General features: G+C 34.7%; 1 protein-coding gene and 1 long non-coding RNA gene across 12 annotated transcripts in view; one reads left to right on the top strand and one right to left on the bottom strand.

The window, feature by feature from the left end:
- PTBP3 (polypyrimidine tract binding protein 3) overlaps positions 1 to 23,310 on the top strand; it is a 152,703-nt gene that overhangs the window by 86,810 nt on the left and 42,583 nt on the right. For all 8 annotated transcript variants that reach the window (XM_038553113.1, XM_038553111.1, XM_038553112.1 and 5 more), the window contains 3 exons: positions 3,468 to 3,637; positions 7,352 to 7,498; positions 16,858 to 17,022. In XM_038553113.1, coding sequence (XP_038409041.1) covers positions 3,468 to 3,637; positions 7,352 to 7,498; positions 16,858 to 17,022 — 482 coding nt within the window. The remainder of the gene's footprint in view (positions 1 to 3,467; positions 3,638 to 7,351; positions 7,499 to 16,857; positions 17,023 to 23,310) is intronic.
- LOC119873979 overlaps positions 1 to 23,310 on the bottom strand; it is an 86,521-nt gene that overhangs the window by 51,257 nt on the left and 11,954 nt on the right. For all 4 annotated transcript variants that reach the window (XR_005367165.1, XR_005367164.1, XR_005367167.1 and 1 more), the window contains exons 2-3: positions 22,253 to 22,325; positions 21,508 to 21,549 (exon numbers count right to left, since the gene is read on the bottom strand). This is a non-coding gene — a long non-coding RNA (uncharacterized LOC119873979). The remainder of the gene's footprint in view (positions 1 to 21,507; positions 21,550 to 22,252; positions 22,326 to 23,310) is intronic.

Genomic DNA, 23,310 nt, shown 5'->3' with positions numbered 1-23,310 from the left:
TGAGGTCATATGGGTATATATATTTGTCAAAAATTCTCAGATTGCATTTAAAATGTAGGTGGATATTATTATGTCTAAAGTATACCCTAATAAAGTTACATTTTTTAAAAGACCCGTATTTCTAGGATAGTTTTCCTGGTTGTTTCTCCATTTTTGAGATGGGAATATATGCATTTTATAAAGCCTCTTCTACTTATTTTCTTTGGAACCTAATATGTAGCAGGCATTCAGTAGTTTTCAGTATATTCAATAAAATGCAAGACTTTTACAAACTAAGTATTTTGAGTGTTGATTTTCACAGTAACAATTTTGGAAAATCTCTAATGTATTTTTTGTGCAGAGAGTAATTCCTCAAAGTTATGTATTAAATACATTAGAATTTCCTTGTTTCCTGTTGACTTTAGTAAATTTTGGCCATATGACTGCTTATATATTTTCCATTTTCAGATTATTATATTCATCAAGCCTTTGGCTATAACCTTTTCTCGGGTCATCTAGATGAGTAATTCTTAGATTTTTAGATTTTATAGAATAATAAAATTTTAATTTTGAGCAATGTCTTAAATGTAGGAAAGTTAAGCACATTAAGAGAAAAAAGCCACTGTCACCTACAATCATCATTTTAATACCAGAAAGGTAGAAAGACATTACCTGAGGTTAAACAGTCCTTCCCAAGAAAATCAAGACATTTTATTGATTACTATATGCTAAGCATTACACCTAGTTTTAAAGATGTTTTTATTTATTCATTTGAGAGAGCTAGAGTGCTAGTGAGAGCACAAGCAGGGGAAGGATCAGAGGGAGAAGGAGAAGCAGACTCACCGCTGAGCAGAGTGCCTGATGGGGATTCGATCCTAGGACCCCGGGATCAGACCTGAGTGGTAGGCAGACACTTAACTGACTCAGCCACCCAGGTGCCCCTACACCTAGTAATTAAATATGTTCTCTAATTTCATTTTGAAAATAGCCCTGTTATTCTCATTTTACTGGAAAAGAATTTGAGGCTCAGTTATGTCAGGTAACTTACTTAGGACTGGATGTCTGATGTATTAGTTCATGCTCTTAACATAGCTCAGGCAGTTTTATAATTCCGAACAATTAACAACGTAAAATGGTGTCTATAATTGCGTATTTCTTTTTTTTTTTTTTTAAGATTTTATTTATTCATGAGAGACACAGAGAGAGAGGCAGAGACACAGGCAGAGGGAGAAGCAGGCTCCATGCAGGGAGCCCGATGCGGACTTGATCATGGGAATCCAGGATTATGCCCTGGGCCGAAGGCAAGCTCTAAAACAGCTGAGCCACTGGGGATCCCCTATAATTGCATATTTCTTGATAAAAAATTGTTGCCATAAATCTTTATTTGATAGTATAACAATAAGCTTAAATAGCATGAGTAGGCATTTATTTTTACTCCTACAGGTGATTAAAATCTCTGTTAAAGAAAAAACCTTCTAAATGTTCTTTCATTTATTTTGGAGTATTCTGGGTAAGCTGATAAAATCCTCTTGCTTTTAGGAGATTTTCCAGTTTTTTAACACCTTGGGCTGGTTACGAAAGCACAAGATGGTGGTACTATTGTCTGGACATCTAGGCATACTGGGAGGGTACACCCTGTATGCCGCTTTCACTACTATCAAGAATATAATGTATGGTGTTCTAATTTAGTGATAATATTATCATTATAATCTGCATAAATCTGTACATACTTTGAAAATTTATGTCAGTGTCAAGTTGCTTTGCTTTTTTCCAGAAATGATAAGACATTTTGAGATTTTTGTGCTAAAAAATATTATCCTTAAATTTAAGTTTGAATGACACTTTTAACACTTGCTGGCTTTGTACAAAAATCATTTATTCTCTGAACCTCTGTCTCTTCATCTATTAAAATTAGTAAGATTTATCTCAGGTATATTTTTGTATGAGGCAGTATAAGTGAAAACAATGTGAAAGCTAGAAACTAAGGGACAAGGTGTTTAAAGCAGGATAATGATGTGATACGTTATTTTAGTTTGGTTAATAAGATGTTGGATCTGAGTTGGAATGGGAGGGAGTGAGGCTAGAGGAAGTAGAAGGGGAAAAGATCATAGGTGAATTTAGGGACACTGAGAGTGGGCATAAAAAATGTAATGAGTCATTTTGGAGGGAAAAATCAGTGTTTCTGGGTGATTGAGAGGAGGAAAAAGAATCTCTTGCCTCCCAGATTAATTTGCAGTAAGTATTTAACTGCCTGTTATTCACAGTCTTGGTAGCATTTGCTATATACAGGCACAGCAAGCCAGTAAGGACCGACCTATAGGAATTGCTGCATTCGTGAACAGAGAATTTGGGAGTGCTGGTTTGGGTATTAAGTCAACCTACACGCTTGTAAGCAAGTTGAGTTCTGTGCCACAGATTTGGGTACAAAGTATTGCCATATAATTTTTTTATGGTATTCATGTTATTTGTTTGCAAGGTTCCATTAATATTTGGAAAAATGATAATTTTAGGCATTTGGAAAGATTGTATTTTCCTAATAGTACTAAGTATGGTACTATTTAGCATTAAAAAAAAACAGTGTAATGAAATTTAGGGCTTTCAAATAATTTGCATTCAGTCTTACATGGTGCTATATTTGGCGAAAAACATTTCTGAATCTTATGTATATAAATTTGAGTATTCATTACAGGCTTGTCAGTTCTAGTTATTGTCAGTGTTAAAAGGATTTAAATAAGATTTAGCTGTAAACTGGGCTAGTGGATTTCTTTATTGTGCAGCAGTGGTTCTCAAACTTCAGACTGTGTCAAAATCATCTGGAGGGCTTATTAAAATATGAGTTATTGGGCCCCACCCCTAGGTTCTGATTTAGTAGATATGGGGTAGGGCTGAAAATTTGTATTTCTAACAAGATAATGCTTACGTTAAGACCTACTATTACATAATAAGGAATAAGATTATTTTAGGAAACCATAATTTAGCTTCTAAAAAACACTTCATTAAAAGATTAGTAAAAAATACATAATGCCTAAGAAATAAACTTATTTTCACAGTGATACAGCTCAAATCCAAATCCCCTCAGGATGTGGTAAATACAAAATTTCTTTTATAATCCTTACTAAAAGTTATTGTTCTTATTTATTCAGCACTAGAACAAATTAGAAAAATATCTTTAAAAAATACCTTAGAGACATATAAACATTCTCTATTCACAAAAAAATAGTAATTTATTTATCCAATACTTTTCCTTGAAGTTAAAAATCAGACTTCAGGTTTGAACAAATTTAATACTTGCATTGAAAAACCAAAAACACCCATTTATTGAAGGTCGGTGGTTGGTTTTCCACTGTCCTTCTCTTCCCTGATCAACCTCATAGTTTCCTGAATTTCAAAAACTTAAAACTATTGAAGATGAAACATGACAATAGGGTTAATGTAGTATGTCAACCTAAATTAGTTTGTGTAACTTCAAAAAAATCTTATTTTTTTAGCTAATGGGAATGACAACAAGAAATTTAAAGGAGATAGACCTCCCTGTTCGCCTTCCCGTGTTCTTCATCTTCGCAAAATTCCAAGTGATGTCACCGAAGCAGAGGTCATATCATTAGGTCTACCATTTGGCAAAGTCACTAATCTTTTGATGTTGAAAGGAAAAAGCCAGGTATGTAATATTTAAAAATCGAACCACAGTGATTTCTCTGGGTATTAGTGTTAAAGATGACTTATTTTCTTGAACTGTTCCGTATTTCCTAAATTTCATTTTCTTTACATAGTTTTTTAAATAGAATTTTTTTATGTGTGACAGGAAACAACAAACAAAAATATTAATTCAGTGACTTGTCCTTTTCTTCCTTAACAAAAAACCTTTTATATTCTTAATTACAATAGAGTTCATGAAAATACCCTTTAATTATCAGAGAGGGGATATAAATTATACCTTATTTGGCAATTAAGGAATATTTGTTTTCCAATGTTTATATAGAAATATGTAGTATATTTTAGTTGTAGAATTAATATATAGCTTCTTTAATAATTCAAAAGGGACTGCTAGAAATTTTTCATTTCAGAAGTTAATAGGCTTTTCTTAAGATGAATAAGGAATTATGTTGGAACAGTTGCCTGCTTTCTTGTTCCAGCTCAGACCCTACTAGGATGAATTCTTTATTGTTTCTTCCCCAGTTTTTGATTGTCCTAAAAATCTTTTATACTGAACATTGCTGGTAAGAAGAGGACAACAAATTTAGGCCCTAGACCTTGTGTAGTACGTTGTGATAAGTTCCATGTTCTTACTTAAAATTTTCATAAATAAGTTTAAGAATCATAAATACACTTATAAGTAGATGGATATGTGTTGGACATGAAAAAGACTGGATGATGTCTGATTTTGGCCCTTCAGTAAACTAAGTAAAATTCCCATTTAATTAAGATGAAGTTATTTAAATCTGGAGAGGTTAAATAACAGGTCTTAGTATTCAGCTTTCGTTGTGTTTACACATTTATCTTACATCTTTTGGAGATAGTGCATGTACTTGGATCTTTATTTTAACTCAGTTGTCACTATTGAGAATAGTATGCTTTGCGTGGTTTTAAAAGAGTCAAGGTGGGCAAGCCTAATGGCTGTCAGATGTATCATGTGCATTATCATGTTTCATGTATTGTATCCTGTACATACTGTCAAATGGTTATGAAGGGCAGCGGACAACATCACACTTTGTCTTTGTCTCTACTATTGGTTCTGAATTTATAATTTATTTATTTGTAGTGTTGTTACGTTAATTGCTTGTCTTTGGATCATAAATCCTGCTTAGAAAATATTTTGTTAGTAATATACTTTAATGAGAGAGTGTCATGTGAATCATTAGGACTACTTGTAGGTGTGATCTTTCCTATGGTACTTAGAGGTAGAGTGTTGAGGGCAGCATGGGGATATTTTCACCAGCCTTTCTCTGGGCAGTGACTTTTGTTTTTTTCTCCAACCCTTATAATGAAAATAGATTTCTCTGGATACTTTGGGAAAACCTAAATAATTCCTTTACTGGGGTCTATGTGGAAAAAGTTATTTTTATGTATGAATTTTTAGGTCATATATATACTTTGAGGAAAAATTTTCTATAACAGGAATCATGTATTCCAAAGATGTTTGGCTTTTCCTTTGTGTGACTGTTAGACATTGAGTTTAGTTCTTTGCATTTATGAAGAAGTTTTCAGAAAAATACTCTTTCCGCCATATAGTGAATATTATTTGTAAATGGTATACAAGTTCTTTGTTGAAAAGATGATTAAAAACCAAATAGGAAGAAGTATTGCTATAGCTGTTTTGGTTACCTTGATCATTTTTATCCTCATAGAAAAACTAGTAGAAGTATATAACTAATACACTTGGATGGTGGTTTTAAATTGCATTGTGGATATTTATTCCTTGAAAATAGTGGAATTTTATCTTTTGTGGATTAATTAATGATATTTGATCACTGTCATGTGGCTAACATTACTACTTCATAGAATATTGTTAGTTCCGTTAAAGCATTTAATTGGTTCAGTTGTGACACTTGATTGATGTAGTTTAGCATCATATTTAACATTTGTCAAGTTAATATTTCTTTATTGAAGTATTTGCCAAATAGAAACACTTAGCAAGTAATATAATTATAAACAAATAGTTTGTTTTATAGATATTTCTCATATGCTGTGTTCAGGAAATTTGTTGTTAATAAATACATATTTTTATAAGTAAATTCTAAATGTTTTATGGATAATTTGAAGTGGTTACTGTACACTTGCTAATTGCATACATTTTGTAGTGAAAAAGAATTGTCTAGAAATTTGATTGATGTGGATCAGGGGTTCTTCTTGCATTTTAAATTTGAGATGTCCTTACAGTAGTTTTGAGAGGTGTGAGTGGTGGTTAGTAGAGTTTTGACAGTCAGAAGAAGCCATATTTATAGAGTAAGACACAAGTCCCAAGGAACTTCTTCTATCTCAGCTCTTCCTATATTATTTTTCTTTTTTTTCTATATTATTTTTCAAATACCTGATATTAGTACACTGATTACAGATGTTAAAGATGAAATTCAGTTGAAATTCAAGTTTTATTGGCTGACTTTATTCAGCAACTCATGAATTGGGCAGCATCTCATCTAGCAGATAGAAAGGAGCTATGAGAGCAGTGCAAAACGAAAGACTTTTATAGGCAGAATAGGGTGGGGCAAGGAAATTACTAGTAGAGTGAATTGTTTCAGGCAAGTCACCTCTCTTTAGGGAATAGTGGGCGTCTGTCAGGCAGATGACCTCACTAGTGCTGGCCAGGTGATTCCAGATGGACTGGTTTAAGATTCCAATCTTGGGAGAGTTTGAAACTGTAATTGTTAGATATTAAGTCTTGGTTTGGGGATCCCTGGGTGGCGCAGCGGTTTAGCGCCTGCCTTTGGCCCAGGGCACGATCCTGGAGACCCAGGATCGAATCCCACGTCGGGCTCCCGGTGCATGGAGCCTGCTTCTCCCTCTGCCTATGTCTCTGTCTCTGTCTCTCTCTCTCTCTCTCTCTCTCTCTCTGTGACTATCATAAATAAAAATTAAAAAAAAAAAAGATTTAAGTCTTGGTTTGGTGACTTTGGCTTAGTACAGGTAACTTCATTTGGGGCCTGATGTGTCTCTATTTTTTAACACAGATCTCAAAAAAAGTCACTTAAAGGACTTAATACTGACTTAATGTAGGAAGTTCTTCCATTTCCCTAATTTGAACAGTTGAGCCTTTGCACCCGAATGCTCTGTTTAATTCTATGATAAACTTTTTTTTTTTTAAAGATTTTATTTATCTCATTTTATTCATGAGAGAGACAGAGAGACATAGACACAGGCAGAGGGAGAAGCAGGCTCCCTTTGGGGAGCCCAATGCAGGACTCCATCCCAGGACTCTGGGACCACGCCCTGAGCCAAAGGCAGATGCTCAACCTCTGAGCCACCCAGGCGTTCCCAATTCTATCATAAACTTAATTGTATCATAAACAGCTGTTCAGTAAAAGGTGAAGGAGAGCAAATCATTATGCCCCCCATCTTTGAGAAGTTTTTATTTAGGAAAGAACTGTTAAATCCCAACCCCTGAAAGCATCCATTTACAATGCTGATGTTCACCTTTATTTTTGCCTTTTTAATTATTTCTAGGTTTTAGAAGAAACAGAAAAAAGAGGAAAATCAAAAGCCACATGAAATCATTCAGCTGGCAATTTCCCAGTCCCAAATCCTTTATTGAACCCAACTTTTCAAATGTGTTTTCAGTTAACATCAATGATACACTTTGAAGCAAAAGTCTTTTCATAGTTCTTAGCTGTCTTTCAAAAACATGAGCTTTCACTTTTCTTTCTTGTGTTTATTGCAGGCTTTCTTAGAAATGGCTTCTGAGGAAGCTGCTGTTACTATGGTGAATTATTACACTCCTGTTACTCCTCACCTTCGAAGCCAGCCTGTTTTTATTCAGTATTCCAATCACAGAGAACTTAAGACTGACAATCTACCTAATCAAGCTGTAAGTATTTTTTTAAGCTGTAAGTATTATAGGCATTTTAAAAATTAGTTACAAGAACACATGGTATAATACCTTAAAAATAATTTTCTGTTTTTTGGCGGGGGGGGGGGGGGGGGATGTGATTTCCATGTTAGGATGCCTTATTAGTAAAGATTGTGTATGTAAAATCTTACCTGAAGGCTTACATTGTGCCATTTAGAAATATGTTTGACGTTATGGAGTTAGTTTTTCCTTGAAACTTTTCATGAGTAAAAGGAAAAAATTATGTTCTTATCTATCTCTTAAAATTTCAGATCTAAAAGGAAATTTTTACAAATACATAAGAAAGACATTAATAATTTGAATGAGGCTTCTATTGTGATGTTAAATAACTGAACCTAACATTTAAGATGTTAATAAGAATTTGTATAGGTACATTCATTAAATGATTTTTGACTCTTCTAGATGAATGTGGAATGTAGAATATCAACATCTCTAACCTCATTTTTTCAGTTTTTATTTTGATAGAATTCATGTTGACTGTTTTTGTGTTTCTCCAGGTTGATGTGTAGTAGCTAAAATAGTAATTTGAAGTTACTTAAGGATAGAAAAAATGATCCACAAAGCAGGAAAGAGGTTTTCTTATTATGTTAAGAGCAAGTTTGGCCCCTTTGCTCTTGCCCTAGGCAAAAGAACTCTTTCAACTCTTTGATTCTGTTGAAAGTCATTATGGTGCAAGCTACTGAATGTAAATTATAGTTTTCCACATTTTTAAAACAATAACTTTTCCTGTGCAAAATCCTTAACTTGTTCTAAGAGACATTAATGGTATATAATAGCTTATATAAACTTAGTAAATGCGATGATAGATATTTAATTTTCTAGATATTAGACTTTTTAAAATGAAAAACTGACTTAGAAATTCTAAATAGCATACACTCTTATAGTAAAACATTCAAACAATCCAGAACAGTAAAAATAATAACAAAAACCACATTGAAAAACAAAACAGTTATCCAGAGATAGCTAATTAACATTTTGCTAATCGTTTGGTGTGTAGCCCTTCTTTCTATTCAGGTGTATTATTGTCTATGTATATAATTTTACATCAGTGGAATCCTAATGTTTTGGAAGCTGTTATTTTTTCTGTATAATATATCATAGATGTTGTTTCGTGGCAGCAAAAGTAGAATAACTTCATAATTTTTAAATGAATGCGTAATACTCCTTTCTATAAAATAGCCATAATCTATCAATGTCTTGTTAATAGACACTGAAGTTGTTTCCAATTTTATTCTTTTACAAATAACATTGTAGCAACATTCTTATATCTTAGCACACTTGCAATGTTTTCTTATTAGTTTACATTTGTGGCCTCAAAATTGCTGAGACTAAGCATATGCATATTTTATATTTTGATATATGATTGCTTTTTTTAAGAATATGTTTTACTTATTAGATTGCCACTGATAATATGTGAGCAAACAGTTTTCTTGTCATCTTTGTTAATATTCTAGGTGAGAAAGTACATTTTACCACTTACTCAATATTTATTTAATAACTTACAGATCAGGATTTTAATCTGATTAAAATTTTATCAGGTTAAATAAAATTAATACAACTTTGTATTAATTGTTAATACAATTTTCCCCCCATTTTTTCCCCCATTTTTCAAACTGTGGTAAAATATATATAACATAAAACTTACATTTTAACCATTGATAAGTGTGGTTCAGCAGCATTAAGTACATTCACATTGTGTAATCCATCACTAGTATCTATATCCAGAATTCCCTCAACTTCTCCAACTGAAACTCTGTACCCTAAATGCCAATTTCTTACTCCCTCACTCCTCTAGCCTCTGGCATTCATTCTGCTTTCTGTCACTGTGAGTTTTGTTTGCTAATACACTTTTAAAACTGTTTTTATACAATAGTCAAGTCTCAAGATTATGTTAGGATTTCTGATTTTGATACCATGCTCGTAAAAAGCTAGCATAGCAATATTTAAAAACTTTTTTCACCTATTTCTTCTCATACTTTTATGTTTTAGCTGTTTTTATTTTAATTTAAATTTTTTGTTTTATTAGAAATATTTTGGAGTTGGAGAGTGAGGATAGGATTTGGTCTTTTTTTTTCTAACTCCCAGTGACCAGTTTCTCCCTTACTGTTTTTATTTATTTTTTAATAACTCATTTATTATCCACTCATGGGAAACTATCCTTTGTCATGTTGTAGTTTTCCATACACCTGCTTTTCCCTACTTATAATATGCATATATACACTTTCTAGACAGACGTTCACATTCTGCTTGCATGGCCCTGATATACCCTCATGGGTGGGCTTCTCACTTGGTATCCACTCTGCATCTAATACAGACTATTTTTTGGATTCCATTCTGTTCCATTCTTGTTTCCATTTCTGTAGGACTAATGTCTCCAGTACTGATATATTGAATAGGGCAAAGCCCTATTCTTTACTCTTTCTTTTCAGCCATTAAATAGTTACTATATTTTTAAAATTTATTTATTCATTTGTTTATTTTTTTAAGTAGGCTATACACTTAGCATGGAACCTAATGCAGGTCGTGAACTCACAGTTCTGAGATCAAAACCTGAGCCAAAATCAAGAGTTGAACATTTAACCAACTGAACCATCCAGGCACCCCCAACTAGTTCCATATATAATAGAACTTTTTTGATAACTCCTCCCCACCCCAGTAACTGAATTGGGTTTTTATAGATTAATTTGAAGATAATTAACATATTTATGTTGCTGTCTGATTCTTTGGAGGAAGAAGTTATATTTTGTTGCCTGTATTTCTTTAGAGTTTTTAATTTTCTTTCTTATAAGTCATGGAAGTTTTCTTGTTAGTTTGATTCCTAAATATGTTAGTATAAGTCTTGAAGAAGAAATAAATAATTTAATAAAACTCTTAAAGAAATGGATTATTCTGAAGGGAAACTGTGAGAAATCCCAGTTGCTTGGCAACCAGAGCCAGCTGAAATGACCTAGTTTATTCTTAGATAGCCTTGATTTCTTCCCAGTGCCCTTTCCATTTTGTTACTTTTGTGCAGTTTTTATGCACTGATGTTTGATAAATATAATTTTTATTTTATTAAAAGTTCTACACCAAAACTGAAGTCAGAATTGAAAGTACCTGTTTGCATATATAAAATATATCAAATGTCTTTTCTTCTGATAGCTCCAGGAAACTGATAAATTACTGTTTCATTATCTTTTGTTCTCTCAATAGCAAGATAACCCAAAACATGCACATAACTTCTTTTCCAGCCTATAGACATACTTGCCAGAGGGTCAGATGAATACCAAATATTTTTATCCTTTTATTTAAACTAAAATTACAGCTAAAAGATTTAGATCATATTTTGAGGGACACCATTTGAGAAATGGTTGTATTAATTATAGTTGTTACGGTATAGACAGTTTTTTTTTTTAACCTTGTGGTTGGACATTTATAAATCTGCAAAGAAATAACCATAGAAGTATTTTCCTTAAAAAGGCTGTACTAAAATATCATCAAACTGCACACTTAAGAATTGTGCATTTTATTGTATGTTCATTTCCATCTCTACTTTATTTTTTTAATCTTTTAAAGATTTTATTTATTTGTAAGAGAGAGCACCTGTGCCATGCACACAGGAGAGCAGGAGCAGAGGGGGGAGGGCAGAGTGAGAAGCAGTCTCCCCATTGAGCCCCAATGTGTGGGGCTCAATCCCAGGATCTAGGGATCCTGACCTGAGCCAAAGGCAGACGCTTAGCCAACTGAGCCACCCAGGTGCCCCTCCATCTCAATTTTAGAACTTTTTCACATTATCCAGGCATATTTAAATTTCATATGAAGTATATTTGGCCTCCCTGACCACGATAAAATATTTGTTGATTTTTCCAATCATGCTACTGCTGTTTCCTTTTTAATAATTATTACAACTATTCCAGAAAGACTGTTTGCAAAATACTTAAAAATTAGGGGCACCACTGAGCAGGGAGCCTGCTTCTCCCTTTCCTTCTGCTGCTGCTCCCCCTGCTTGTACTCCCTCTGTCAAATAATGAAGTCTTTTTTTTTTTTTTTTTTTTTTTAGACATTGAAACTGCAGAGTTACTTAAAACTCTGTCTTCTTTCCAGGTATTATTTTCTCAAATTTTTGTTGTCAAAAGCATTTCTTGTATGCCTCCTACCCAGAGACTTTTGTACTCAGTGCTCTGTGAAGTACTAATGCAGAATATATTGAGAACTCTAGAATGATTAAGGCAGTATAAACCACTTATATTTCTCCACTGTGGTATCCCACATGCCAAAGGGGAAGAGTGAAGGAAGAGAAACTACAACAAGAATAGTAATACTGGTAGCAATTAGCAGATATGTAGAATTGTATAATAAAAAGGATTAGTAGAATGATTGATGGCATAATGAAGTTAAGTCAGTGAAGTTAAGTTTATTTTTGGTTATACAGGCTTACTTTTATAAAGATTTAATCATCCTAATCTAAGAGAAAAAAGAACTGTTATTCCACTTAGAACCTCTCTATGGTGCTGTTTTTCCCTAGACAATCTAGAGTTGTGTTCAGTAGGGTAGCTGCTAGCTACATGTAGCTAAGTTTAAATACATTTAAAAAATAAAAAATGTAGGTTACCTGGCTGACTCAGTCCGAAGAGCATGTGACTCTTGATCTCAGGATTGTGAGTTCAAGTTACACATAGGGTGTGGAGATTACTAAAAACAAATAAACCTTAAAAAAAGAAAAATTTGGTGCCTCAGTTGTACATGGCCCCCTTTTTTTTTTTAATTTATTTATTTATGATAGTCACAGAGAGAGAGAGAGAGAGAGGCAGAGACACAGGCAGAGGGAGAAGCAGGCTCCATGCACTGGGAGCCCGATGTGGGATTCGATCCCAGGTCTCCAGGATCGCGCCCTGGGCCAAAGGCAGGCGCCAAACCGCTGCGCCACCCAGGGATCCCGGCCCTTTTTAAGTGCTTATTAGCCACATGTGGCTAGTCATTATCTTATAGGACAGTGTAGATATTGAACATTTCCATCTTCAGAGGAAACTGTTGGGCAGCACTATTTGTTTATCTTCCATGTCTGTAATTACCTCTGTTGTGTGTATATATGTGTGAGAGACAGAGAGTTATAAAGACTACTTTAATATTCTTGGCTGCTAGTTCTAACTTCTGTATCAGTTTTCAAACTTGAAAGCATAGAACCCTTTTTCCAAATAAACTCTTCCTGGGATTCTGGTACAAAATAGATGAGATAAACTGCTGTGTTTGAAACAAGATTAGAGTGCTCAGTATTCCATATACATGACTGTTTTATAAAGAGCATAATTTTGAAAACCAATGGTATAAAAATTTCAAATTATTATTCATATATTGTTCTCAAAGGTGATTCTTTGGAAACTGGATGTTGGGCAGTTTGTATATTACCTGCTATTTAAAAATCTATATGGCCTAAAAATGCTGTTAAAAGGTATAAAAAAAGAGTTGTACAGGGGTATCTGGGTGGCTCAGTTGGTTAAAGTCTCTGCCTTTGGCTCAGGTCATGATCCTGGGGTCCTGAGATTGAGCCCCAAATCAGGCTCCCTGGTCATCAGCAAGGAGTTTGTTTCTCCCTCTCCCCCTGACCCCCCATTCATGTGTATGCACTTTCTCTCTAATAAAGTACAATCTTAAAAAAAGGTATATAAGTATAAAAATGGAAGTTAGGGATCCCTGGGTGGTGCAGCGGTTTGGCGCCTGCCTTTGGCCCAGGGCGCGATCCTGGAGACCCGGGATCGAATCCCACGTCGGGCTCCCGGTGCATGGAGCCTGCTTCTCCCTCTGCCTATGTCTCTGCCTCTCTCTCTCTCTCTCTCTCTCTCTCTGTGACTATCATAAATAAATAAAAAAATTTTTAAAAAAGGAAGTTAAATAACTGTAAAAGTTATTTTACAGAAAGTAAAAGCTAGCAGTTTTCAGAAAGATACTTATTTTCATGTTATTTATCATAGCATAATGTTGGAAAACTAACTCTATTAGAGGGATGATATAATTAAGTAAAAATTTAAATCATGAAAACAGCACAAGAAATGTTAATTTAAAATAATACACACAGTACTCTGATCTTTAAAATTGGAAGTGAATACAGTATGTAAAAAAGGATTTGTTTTTTGTGGGGTTTTTTTTTAATTTTTCATTTTGTGGCACAAGCATTTGACTATCACCATTCTTAAACAATGAGCTTAATAGAACAAGAGATTGATGAAAACTTGCTTTTAACTTCATTAAAATGCTTAATTCATTAACCATGCCTTTTCCCCTTTAATTATTCCCTTTTTCACCCACTTCATTTCTTAAATAATTGTTTTAAATTTTGAGATACAAAATTAGAAAAAAGTTGGTAGATATAATGTAAGTTTTTTATTTCTTCTGGCATTTATGAATAGGTTGCTAATCTGGTCTGTCTTCATTGTGTAATACTTTGTGTGCATTTCCTATAGTCAAGGACATTCTCCTATACAACCAAAATATAGGGGTCAAAATTAGGAAATTGGCATTGATATATTATTTCCCTTCAGGCCTCAGTCCCCAGTCAAGTTTTGCCCATCATCTCAATAATGTTTGTTAGAGCAAAACAAACATTTAGAATCCCATGTTCTGTTTAGAAGTCCTGTCTTTTAGTATTCTTTACTCTGAAACAGTTCTTCAGTTTCTCTTTGACTTTTGTGACCTTGATATGATACTTTTGATAACTATGGGCAGCCTGTCTTCTAAGACTTCCCTCAGTTTGAGTTCATCTGGTATTTCCTTGTGATTGCATTTAGTGTATATAGCATTGATAGGAACGTAATAGAAGTAATGTTCTTTTTTTCTCATTGCATCCTATCAGGTGGCACATAGTATCAATTTGTTCCATTACTGATGTGCTCTTGGATTCCATGATTAGGGTCATGTTTGGCTTCTTCACTGTAAAATTATAACTTACAAAGGGGGAAAGAGGAATATTTTGGGAGAAGGTTCTTTAAGGCAGTGTAAATATGTTACTCCTTGTCAACTGTCAATTTGTATCAGTATAGACTTAAGGTTTCTTATTTTGTTTGATGGATTATTACTTGTTAACAATCACTATTTTGATTCTCAGACTGTCCTGTATTTGGCCATTGGGAGCCCCTTCAGGCTGTCTTCTATGTCCTTTTGGCATGTTTTCATAATTCTTTGAATACATCTTTGCATTCTGATAAAAAAGAAAAAACCTACAGAAACAAAAAAGTTTACATACTCATTTTGTGCTTTCTTTGCTCCAGCTCTAGAACTAATTATTTTTTAGGGTACTCTAGTTCCTTTTAGTGGAGCATGCTATTTAGAAACTTGTCTGCTAAATGATATCTTGCCATTTGCAACAACTTGGATGGATCTAGAGGATATTATGCTAAGTGAAATAAGTCAGAGAAAGACAAATATATTATTTACTTACATGGGGACTGTTAAAAAATAAAACATGAAAAACAAAAAACAAACTCTTAAATACAAAAAACAAACTGCTGGTTACCCCAGCGGGAGGTAGATAAGGGAATTGGTAAAATAAGTGAAGGGGGTTAAGAAGTACAAACTCCCAGTTATAAAATAAATAAGTCATGTAGATGAAAAGTACAGCATAGGGAATATAGTCAATAATACTGTACTAGTGTTGTATGGTGACAGATGGTGACTACACTTGTGGTAAGCCATCTGAAATTAATACAATATTTTGTATGTCGGCTAGACTTGAACAACAACAAAAATAACAAGAATAAAAAGAGTAGACCTTTCCAGGAGTCTTACAGAAGCAGGGTTCAGAATTGTTTCTGAGACATTTTCAGATTTCGTCAAGCAGATTGTGTTCAAGTGCACTGTTCACACTCTTCTGTGTGACTCCAGAGAAATCATGTAGCCTGAGACTGTTTTCTCATCTAAATAATGGGAATAATAATAGTATATACCTTGGGGCACTTGGGTGGCTTAGTTGGTTAAGTTCCTGACTTGGGTTCATGTCATCATGTTGGGGTCCTGGGATCAAGCCCCATGTTGGGCTCCCTGCTCAAGAGGAAGTCTGCTTCTCCCTCTACCCCTGATCCTGCACACACACACTCACTCACTCTCTCTCTCTCTCTCTCTCAAATTAAATCTTTAAAAAAAAGTTCATATCTTACAGGTTGTGAGAACTGGAGAGATATTTGTATAGATAGTGCTTGGAATGGTGCCTGCACATAGTGCTCTGTAAATGTTTAAGTATCTTTTTGCTAAAGAAAAGAAAAGAAGCTTGTCTGCCTACCCCTGCTTGGGCTCTTACAGCCCATGCTGGGCTTCCCTGCTATTAATTTACCTCTTTACCCCCATTCAGGCCCTCATGGACCTGCTCTTCACTCTGCTTGGACTGTCTTCACTATATTAGTCCACACCATGTATACCCTTTCCGGACTCTCTGTAGGCTCTGACACTCCTACTCAGGCTGTTCTCCTCTGGTTGTCTTTCTTATCTACCTCATATTCCTCAGGTTCTGATGTCTAGCAATGAGGCACCCCCACACATAGATACCTTTTATACCTTGTTTGGGCTCAGATTCCTCTTGCCAGGCAGCCCTACCACATAGATGTTCTCCTAATATTGCTCAGGCTCTGATGCTTATGGCAGGATGTCTTTCTATAGGGATACATTCCTAACCCCCTCTGAACCACCATAGCTCCTCTCTTCTATATTTGCATCTATCATATGCCACCCAAAGGTTTTAGAACTCAGTTGTTCAGGGAGGTAAAAAAGAAGAGGGATTCGAGTGGTTTTTAAGTCATCTTTAATGTTACTTTTACATTTTTTTTCTTACTGTCATTTAAAAATTAAGAAATAAAGTGGCTCCTGGGTGACTCAGTCTGTTGAGCATCTGGCTGTTGATTTTGGTTTTGGTCATGATATCAGGGTCATGGGATCAAGCCCCATATTGGCTTTGTGCTCATTGTGGAGTCTTGCTGGGATTCTTTCTCTCCCTCTCCCTCTGGCCCCCGCCCCTTATTCCTGGGTACACTTTCTCTTCCTTTCAAATAATTAAATCTTTTTTAAAAAATTAGGAAATAAAAATCATGTCTAAATATTCCCCTTTTTGGCCATGCGTTTTTTCATTTTTTCAAATAAATTTAAGCACCTTTCTTAAATATTATGTTATTGTTATAAGAAAGCAAGTATTCTGAATCTTAACTGATTACAGATTTAGGATATGTACATCTAGAGAAAGTAGGTATGAATATTTTTATTTAACTATATTACTTCATAGTACTTTGCATCAATTGATTTTTAGGAATCATAGAATGCTGTGGTTTAACCAAAAGTTCTTATTTTGGATTGTTTTATAGAGAGCCCAAGCTGCACTGCAGGCTGTCAGTGCTGTCCAGTCGGGAAGTCTGGCCCTTCCTGGAGCTCCTACCAATGAAGGCACAATCCTACCTGGGCAGAGCCCTGTGCTCCGAATAATTATTGAAAACCTCTTTTACCCTGTTACTCTGGAAGTTCTTCATCAGGTAAAGTGGAACAACACTCTTAAGAAAAGAGGCAAATGTGACCTCCATAACTTTTAATGTTTTATTATCTTTAGGGTTTTTTTGGTTGTTGATTTTGGTTGGTATATTTATTTAAATAATAATTTTTTAAAAAGCCCTCAACATCCTGTTCTATGTAAAAAATAGTATCAATTAGAGATAATTTTTTGATAGCTTCCTTTTTCTAACTTGATTTAAAGGTGTATATAAGAAATTATTTTTTTAAATACCTAAAAATGAAAATGAACAAAGCATAGAATCCTATAAAAAGCTCTGATAATAGTCATTCCTGGAAAGCAAAATCAATATAGAAAACAATTCATTCCTATTCACTCCTTCTTACATTTGAGTATTCATTTAAAAAACTTTCAAAGAAAGGTATACTCTGGATATGTAAAATGGAAATATCATATTAAATACTGACTGATGGGCAATATAGTTTTCATAGACTATCCGGTAAAATGTCCAAACTGTTGTGATACAAGGCACTCCACCAAATCATGGCCTACAATGGCCTACATCAAATTTAAGAACTGGAAACTCTTAGTTACATAATTTTGTAGTGAATAAAATAGACTCCAATAGTTGATTAACTGAATATTATAGAGAGTAATTGAAGAGCCTTTTAGAACTCATGCCTCCTAATATGAAGTGCATTGTTTTGTATGCTCATTATATTTTAAACTAGTATTCCATCTATACATATCTTCAAAATGTACAGTTAACTTGGTAATCTGAATGCATGAACATTTGCATCTAGCCCAGAAACTTGTTAGTTTTTGTCCTCTTTTGCTACTTACTGATTCCATTTCATTATACTTGTCAACCCATATATTGAAATGTTAAAACACTAGAATATATGGTTATTTTCATATTTATATCTCATATATATTGCATAGCATGATACCAAGTCAGTCCAGAGTCATTTTTTTAGTTTTTAAGATTTTAATTTATTTCTTCATGAGAGACACACAGAGGCAGAGACATAGGCAGAGGGAAAAGCAGGCTCCCTATGGGGAGCCTGATGTGGGGCTCAGTCTCCCCAGGATCAGTCCTTGAGCGAAAGTCAGACGCTTAACCCCTGAACCACCACCCAGGCATCCCCAGTTCTGAGTCATTTACCTGTTTTCCAAACCTATGGATTTGTACTACTAAGAGTCATAGGAGGTGTATATGTACACATGTATTTAAGAATTGAAGTGCATTCCATCCTAGTCTCATATTTTATAAATAAGGAAACCGGGGTTCTTAAAATTTAAGTTACTTTCCCACAGTCATTTTCCTAATTGTCACTAAAGCTCAGATACATTTCCCAATATACTTCCTGTACCATGCATGTAAATATCAAAATATACCATTTATTAGGTCTTCTGTATTCCCTTTAATAGCATCTTGCAAGCCATCTTCTGAATATATGGTTTTGTGAAGTGTGTCCTAGGGAGGGCTGTAACAGTGTTATCCATAGCTACCCTCATTCCTTTAAAGGGTTCAGCAATTGCTTAAGTGATTGGCTTCTTTGTTCTGGTGGATTTTCTTCTGTTTATTTCTGAGTGTCATTAATACTTTGTGATCCATCAGTAGTGTTTGTTTGCTTTTATAGCCTTAACATTGAAGCTACTGCTACCTTAATGCTGTTTTACAAAAGGTGTTCTTACACCTATGTCTCAACATGGACATCAAACAGCCTTGAGCTTAGCTACCCATCATGTGGTCCTATCCCATCATTCCAGTTACTGTTTCCCTGAGAGCAGTAACAAACCTTGTTCCTCTACCAAAAGATGATGGGAGTCCTTCAGGGTGAAGAGGAGTGATTCTGAGAGTCCTCAGTAGTAACCATTGGGGTAGGATTCTCAGCCTTTGAGTTATTGTACTCTCTTGTTAAATTCTCCTTCCTATTGCTGGTGGAATAAAATCGAAGTCCTTACCTTCAGGTTCCAACATGCAGACCTCTCCCCATTACTTTAACCTCACTTCCTAATACTCTTCTGCTTATTTAGCCCCTGGCTTTTCTGGCCCTTTGACCATCCCCATCCCCACATTAATTCCTGTCTTAGGCTATTTCTATCTTCTATTTCTTAGGCCTTGAACACTCTTCACTGAGACAGTCACTTAGTTGAATCTGCATCATTCAATTTTCAGGTCAAATTTACTTCCTCAGTCTTCCTCTAATTACATTAACTAAGCCCTCTTCTCTGGCACTCTATCATTAGCCAACTAAAGTATAGTATAGCATAATTAAGGATACAAGATCTGGAGCTGGTTTGAATCCTGGCTCTATCACTTAACTATCTCTATAGTCTTGGGCAAGTAACCTGCCCTCTCTGTATATTTTTCTTATTTATATAATGGGGCTGAAGATGGTGTCTGTTTTATACCTTTATTGTGAAGATTACATGAATATGCCTCCTAATATGAAGTGCAGTGGGGGCATTTAAGGCCCCCAGAAGAGTGTACATATTAAGGTATATATTTGAAAGGTACATATTAAGTGCTCAAGAAATGTTAGCTGTAATTATCAGATACTAGTAAATTGCATTGTAAGAAGCTGATCTTTGCTCTTATTGTCTTGTGGGTAAAATATATTTTCATAAGTAATAGCATAAAATGTGACGAATATTGTGATGGAGAAATACATGGAAGTGTGCGTTTCATTTCTCCTGTTATTAATTAGCCGATTATTTTATACTATTTGCTGAAGAGTTGGCATTAGCTAAACTGTTCTGTAACATCTATTAAAGCTAGTGTTTTTTTCCTTTAGCTCATCTCATGGTAAGGGGATCGAGTGACTGAGATGGGAGCAGTGATATTTCAGATGAAGAAAGTTCAGGGAGCTTTTCTGTCTGCCTGTCTGTCTGTCACCGAAACACAACGTGTCAGCTCAGGGAGCTTTTCATTTTTTTTTTTTTTTTTTTTTTAATTTTTTATTTATTTATGATAGGCACACAGTGAGAGAGAGAGAGAGAGAGAGGCAGAGACACAGGCAGAGGGAGAAGCAGGCTCCATGCACCGGGAGCCTGACGTGGGATTCGATCCGGGGTCTCCAGGATCGCGCCCTGGGCCAAAGGCAGGCGCCAAACCGCTGCGCCACCCAGGGATCCCTCAGGGAGCTTTTCAATATGATGACATTTGAGCAGAGACTTGAAGTATATGAGGGTATAAGTTATGTGTACATATGGTAAAATAATGATCTAGTCAGAACAGCAAGTACAAAGTCCCTAAAGTGGAAATATGCTTAATGTGTTGAGGTATCGGAAATGAGGCTATGTTATTGCAGTGTAAAAAGTCAGAAAGCCATAATAATGATAGAGTCAGAAAAGGAGTTAGGATTTAGCTGATGGGAAGCCATTAGAGGATTTTGAGTGGAGGAGGAAAATGATAGATTTGTTTCAGTGGAATCACTCTTGTTGCTATGTTGAGAATAAACTGTAGGCAAAAGTAGAGGATGTTGGCATAGTCCAGATGAGAGATGGTGGTGACCCACTTGAAGACATGGTCACATTAGTGATGATTATGGATGTATTTGGAATGATTTGCTGATAGGTTGAGTAGATATGGATTATGAAGAAAAAGAAGAGTGATCAAGAATGGCTTCCAGGATTTGGGTGTGAGCCTCTGGTAAAATACAGTGATTTTGTACTAAGTAAAGACTGAATGAAGGGAAAAAAAGGGACAGGGGTGAGAGGTAGTGTTTTGTTCATGTTAAGTTTCCTATTAGGCGTCTAAGTGGTAGATGTTGAATAGATAGTTGGGAAATAAGTCTAGACTGGGCATAAGAATTCAGGGCTGGAGATTTGGTTAGTATCAGCGTATGAGTGGGTGGTAATTTAAGCCATTGGATTGGATGACATCACCTAGAGAGTATTTTTAGATAAAGAAGGCATTGATCAGCTAATCTATCATGTAAATTCAACCCTGCATACTAAAAAATTTCTTCATGCACTGAAATAGTTCAAAACAATGTTCTTGGGATGCCTAGGTGGCTCAGTGGTTGAGCATCTGCCTTCCGCTCAGGGCGTGATCTCGAGGCCCCGGGATTGAATCCCTGCAAGGAGCCTGCTTCTCCTTCTGCCTGTGTCTCTGCTTCTCTCTGTGTGTCTCTTGTGAATAAATAAAATCTTTAAAACAAAGCCAAAAAAAAACAATGTTCTCATGTAATCCATTACTTCTACTGTTATTTATGGGCCTCTTTAATGAATGTCCAGTAGATGAATGTCTTTGGAAAAAAGGACTGATCTTTTTGAATTGCAGAGCAAAGAAAAAGAGCTTGCAAAAAGCAATTATTATGGTATTAAAGGAGTCAGTGCTAGTAATATAAAATTCTGGTTCTTAAGTCATTGTTTTGTTGCGCACAAAAAAATATTGCAAAGAAATTATGGCCAGTACACTTTTTACAGGTGACTACAAATGAACTTTTTAGTTTCTGGTAAGTGCTACATTTACAAAAATCACTATGAAGATTAATTTTACCTGACTTTGATCTTTAGTATTTTCTTCATCCCATTTTCAAGTCTGAAAAAATTAAAATACACAGGAGACATCAAGAATTGAGTCTATGTGTTTATGTTCATGACAGCAAAATAAATATATATTAAGGAAATATTTGAATCAAAGAGTTAAATTATTGTAATCAGTATTAATAAATCCATATATATTAAATTTTCCTGAATGTTAATCTTATGAGACCAAATTTGTTTAAAATTTATTATTTTGGTAATTATGAAAAGATCTTAAAAATCACATTTGAGGCATTAGCTTGGATTCCCTGATGTTGGTCCACACTTAATTTATTCAAAAGTATCAGGTTGATCTTTATAGTTCCGCTCAGTAAATACAGTCCAGAAGACTCTAGATAACTATCCATGCTTAGCCAGTTCAGTCCATTTATATTCTGTTAGCATATTCAGTTAAAAAATCACACAGCCAAACCACAGCAGTCAGTAAGGATGTATAGCTTGGTGGTGTTCAAGTTAAATGAGAGAAAGAATGTAAACATTAACAACATCTGAAAGTTAAGTGAAAATTAACTAGGTTCTATGTATAATTTAGTGTAAAATTCCAAATTTGAGAATAAATTTTATGTTCTATTTCATTAATGAACTATTTTACATAAAAAGTTTATTATTTTTGAAAAACTGCATGTTGCCATAATTCTTCAATCAAATCTTCGTATAATTCTTTATCAGTTAATAATAAACATTTACTGTGTACCTACTTCTTTGCAAGAATTGTCCTCAGTGATGTAGTAATGATTAAGGTAAGGTAGTCACCTTCGAGGAGCCTTCAGTCTAATTAAAGGAGACAGATATGTAAATAAATGTATAGTACAATGTAAGTAAAACAAATATTTATAAATGAAACCAAGAAGAGGGTAATACTCAGAAAAGAGAATTAATTCTGTTGATATTTGGGAGAGGCAGAGAATTTTCTGGTGGCTTACTTCCTGAGCTGAGTTTTAGAAAAGATAAAATACACTAGGTATTAGACACAGAGTTCTAAGAAAAGGCTTAGAAGTCTGACACCACTTGTTGTATTTAGAGAACTATAGACAACTGCACATTGTTGGTGTAAATAGTCTGTTATAAAAAGTATCAGGAAATGTGGTCAGAGAGATACACCAGGGCAAAATTATATGTGATATAATGTTGTACTTTAGAATACTGTGTGTGGGTGCAGTAAAAAGTCTATTACTTCTCCTTTAGCCAACACTCAGTTGATGCACTTAAAATATTTAGATCGGGGTAGTGTGTGTGTGACCACAGTATCACCAAAGGTAGAAATGAAGAAAATATAAGACCTTTGCTCAAGAATGCTTATATCTTAAAGAAAGATACAACATAAAATCTATATTCTTTGACAGCTGAGAATATGGTAAATTTGTTATTCTTTTTTGAAGATTTTACTATTTGAGAGAGAGGAATAGAGAGATAGCATGAGTTCGGATGGGGTAGACAGTGGAGAGAAGCAGACTCCACTATGCAGGGAGCCCAACACAAGGTTCGATCCCAGAACATTGAGATCATGACATGAGCCAAAAGCAGATGCTTAACTGACTGAGCCACTCAGGCACCCCACTTTGGTATTCTTTTATAAATTCTAAGAATGTTATCTAGGACACACAAGTGTACTGAGGAAATGCTTGTGACAGAACCAAAAGTTTCATTAAAAGTACAAAAACAAATTCCTTATGTTTTTCAAAATAGTTAAATGAGAGATTAAGATCACAAAGTTTTAAGTATGACCATAATTAAATTAGCTACATTTTAAAGGAAT

The sequence above is a fragment of the Canis lupus genome, chromosome 11 (assembly GCF_011100685.1).
Source record: "Canis lupus familiaris isolate Mischka breed German Shepherd chromosome 11, alternate assembly UU_Cfam_GSD_1.0, whole genome shotgun sequence".
Lineage (NCBI taxonomy): Eukaryota > Metazoa > Chordata > Mammalia > Carnivora > Canidae > Canis > Canis lupus.
The sequence above is the reverse complement of the archived record's forward strand: the minus strand, read 5'-3'. Positions and strand labels throughout refer to the sequence as shown.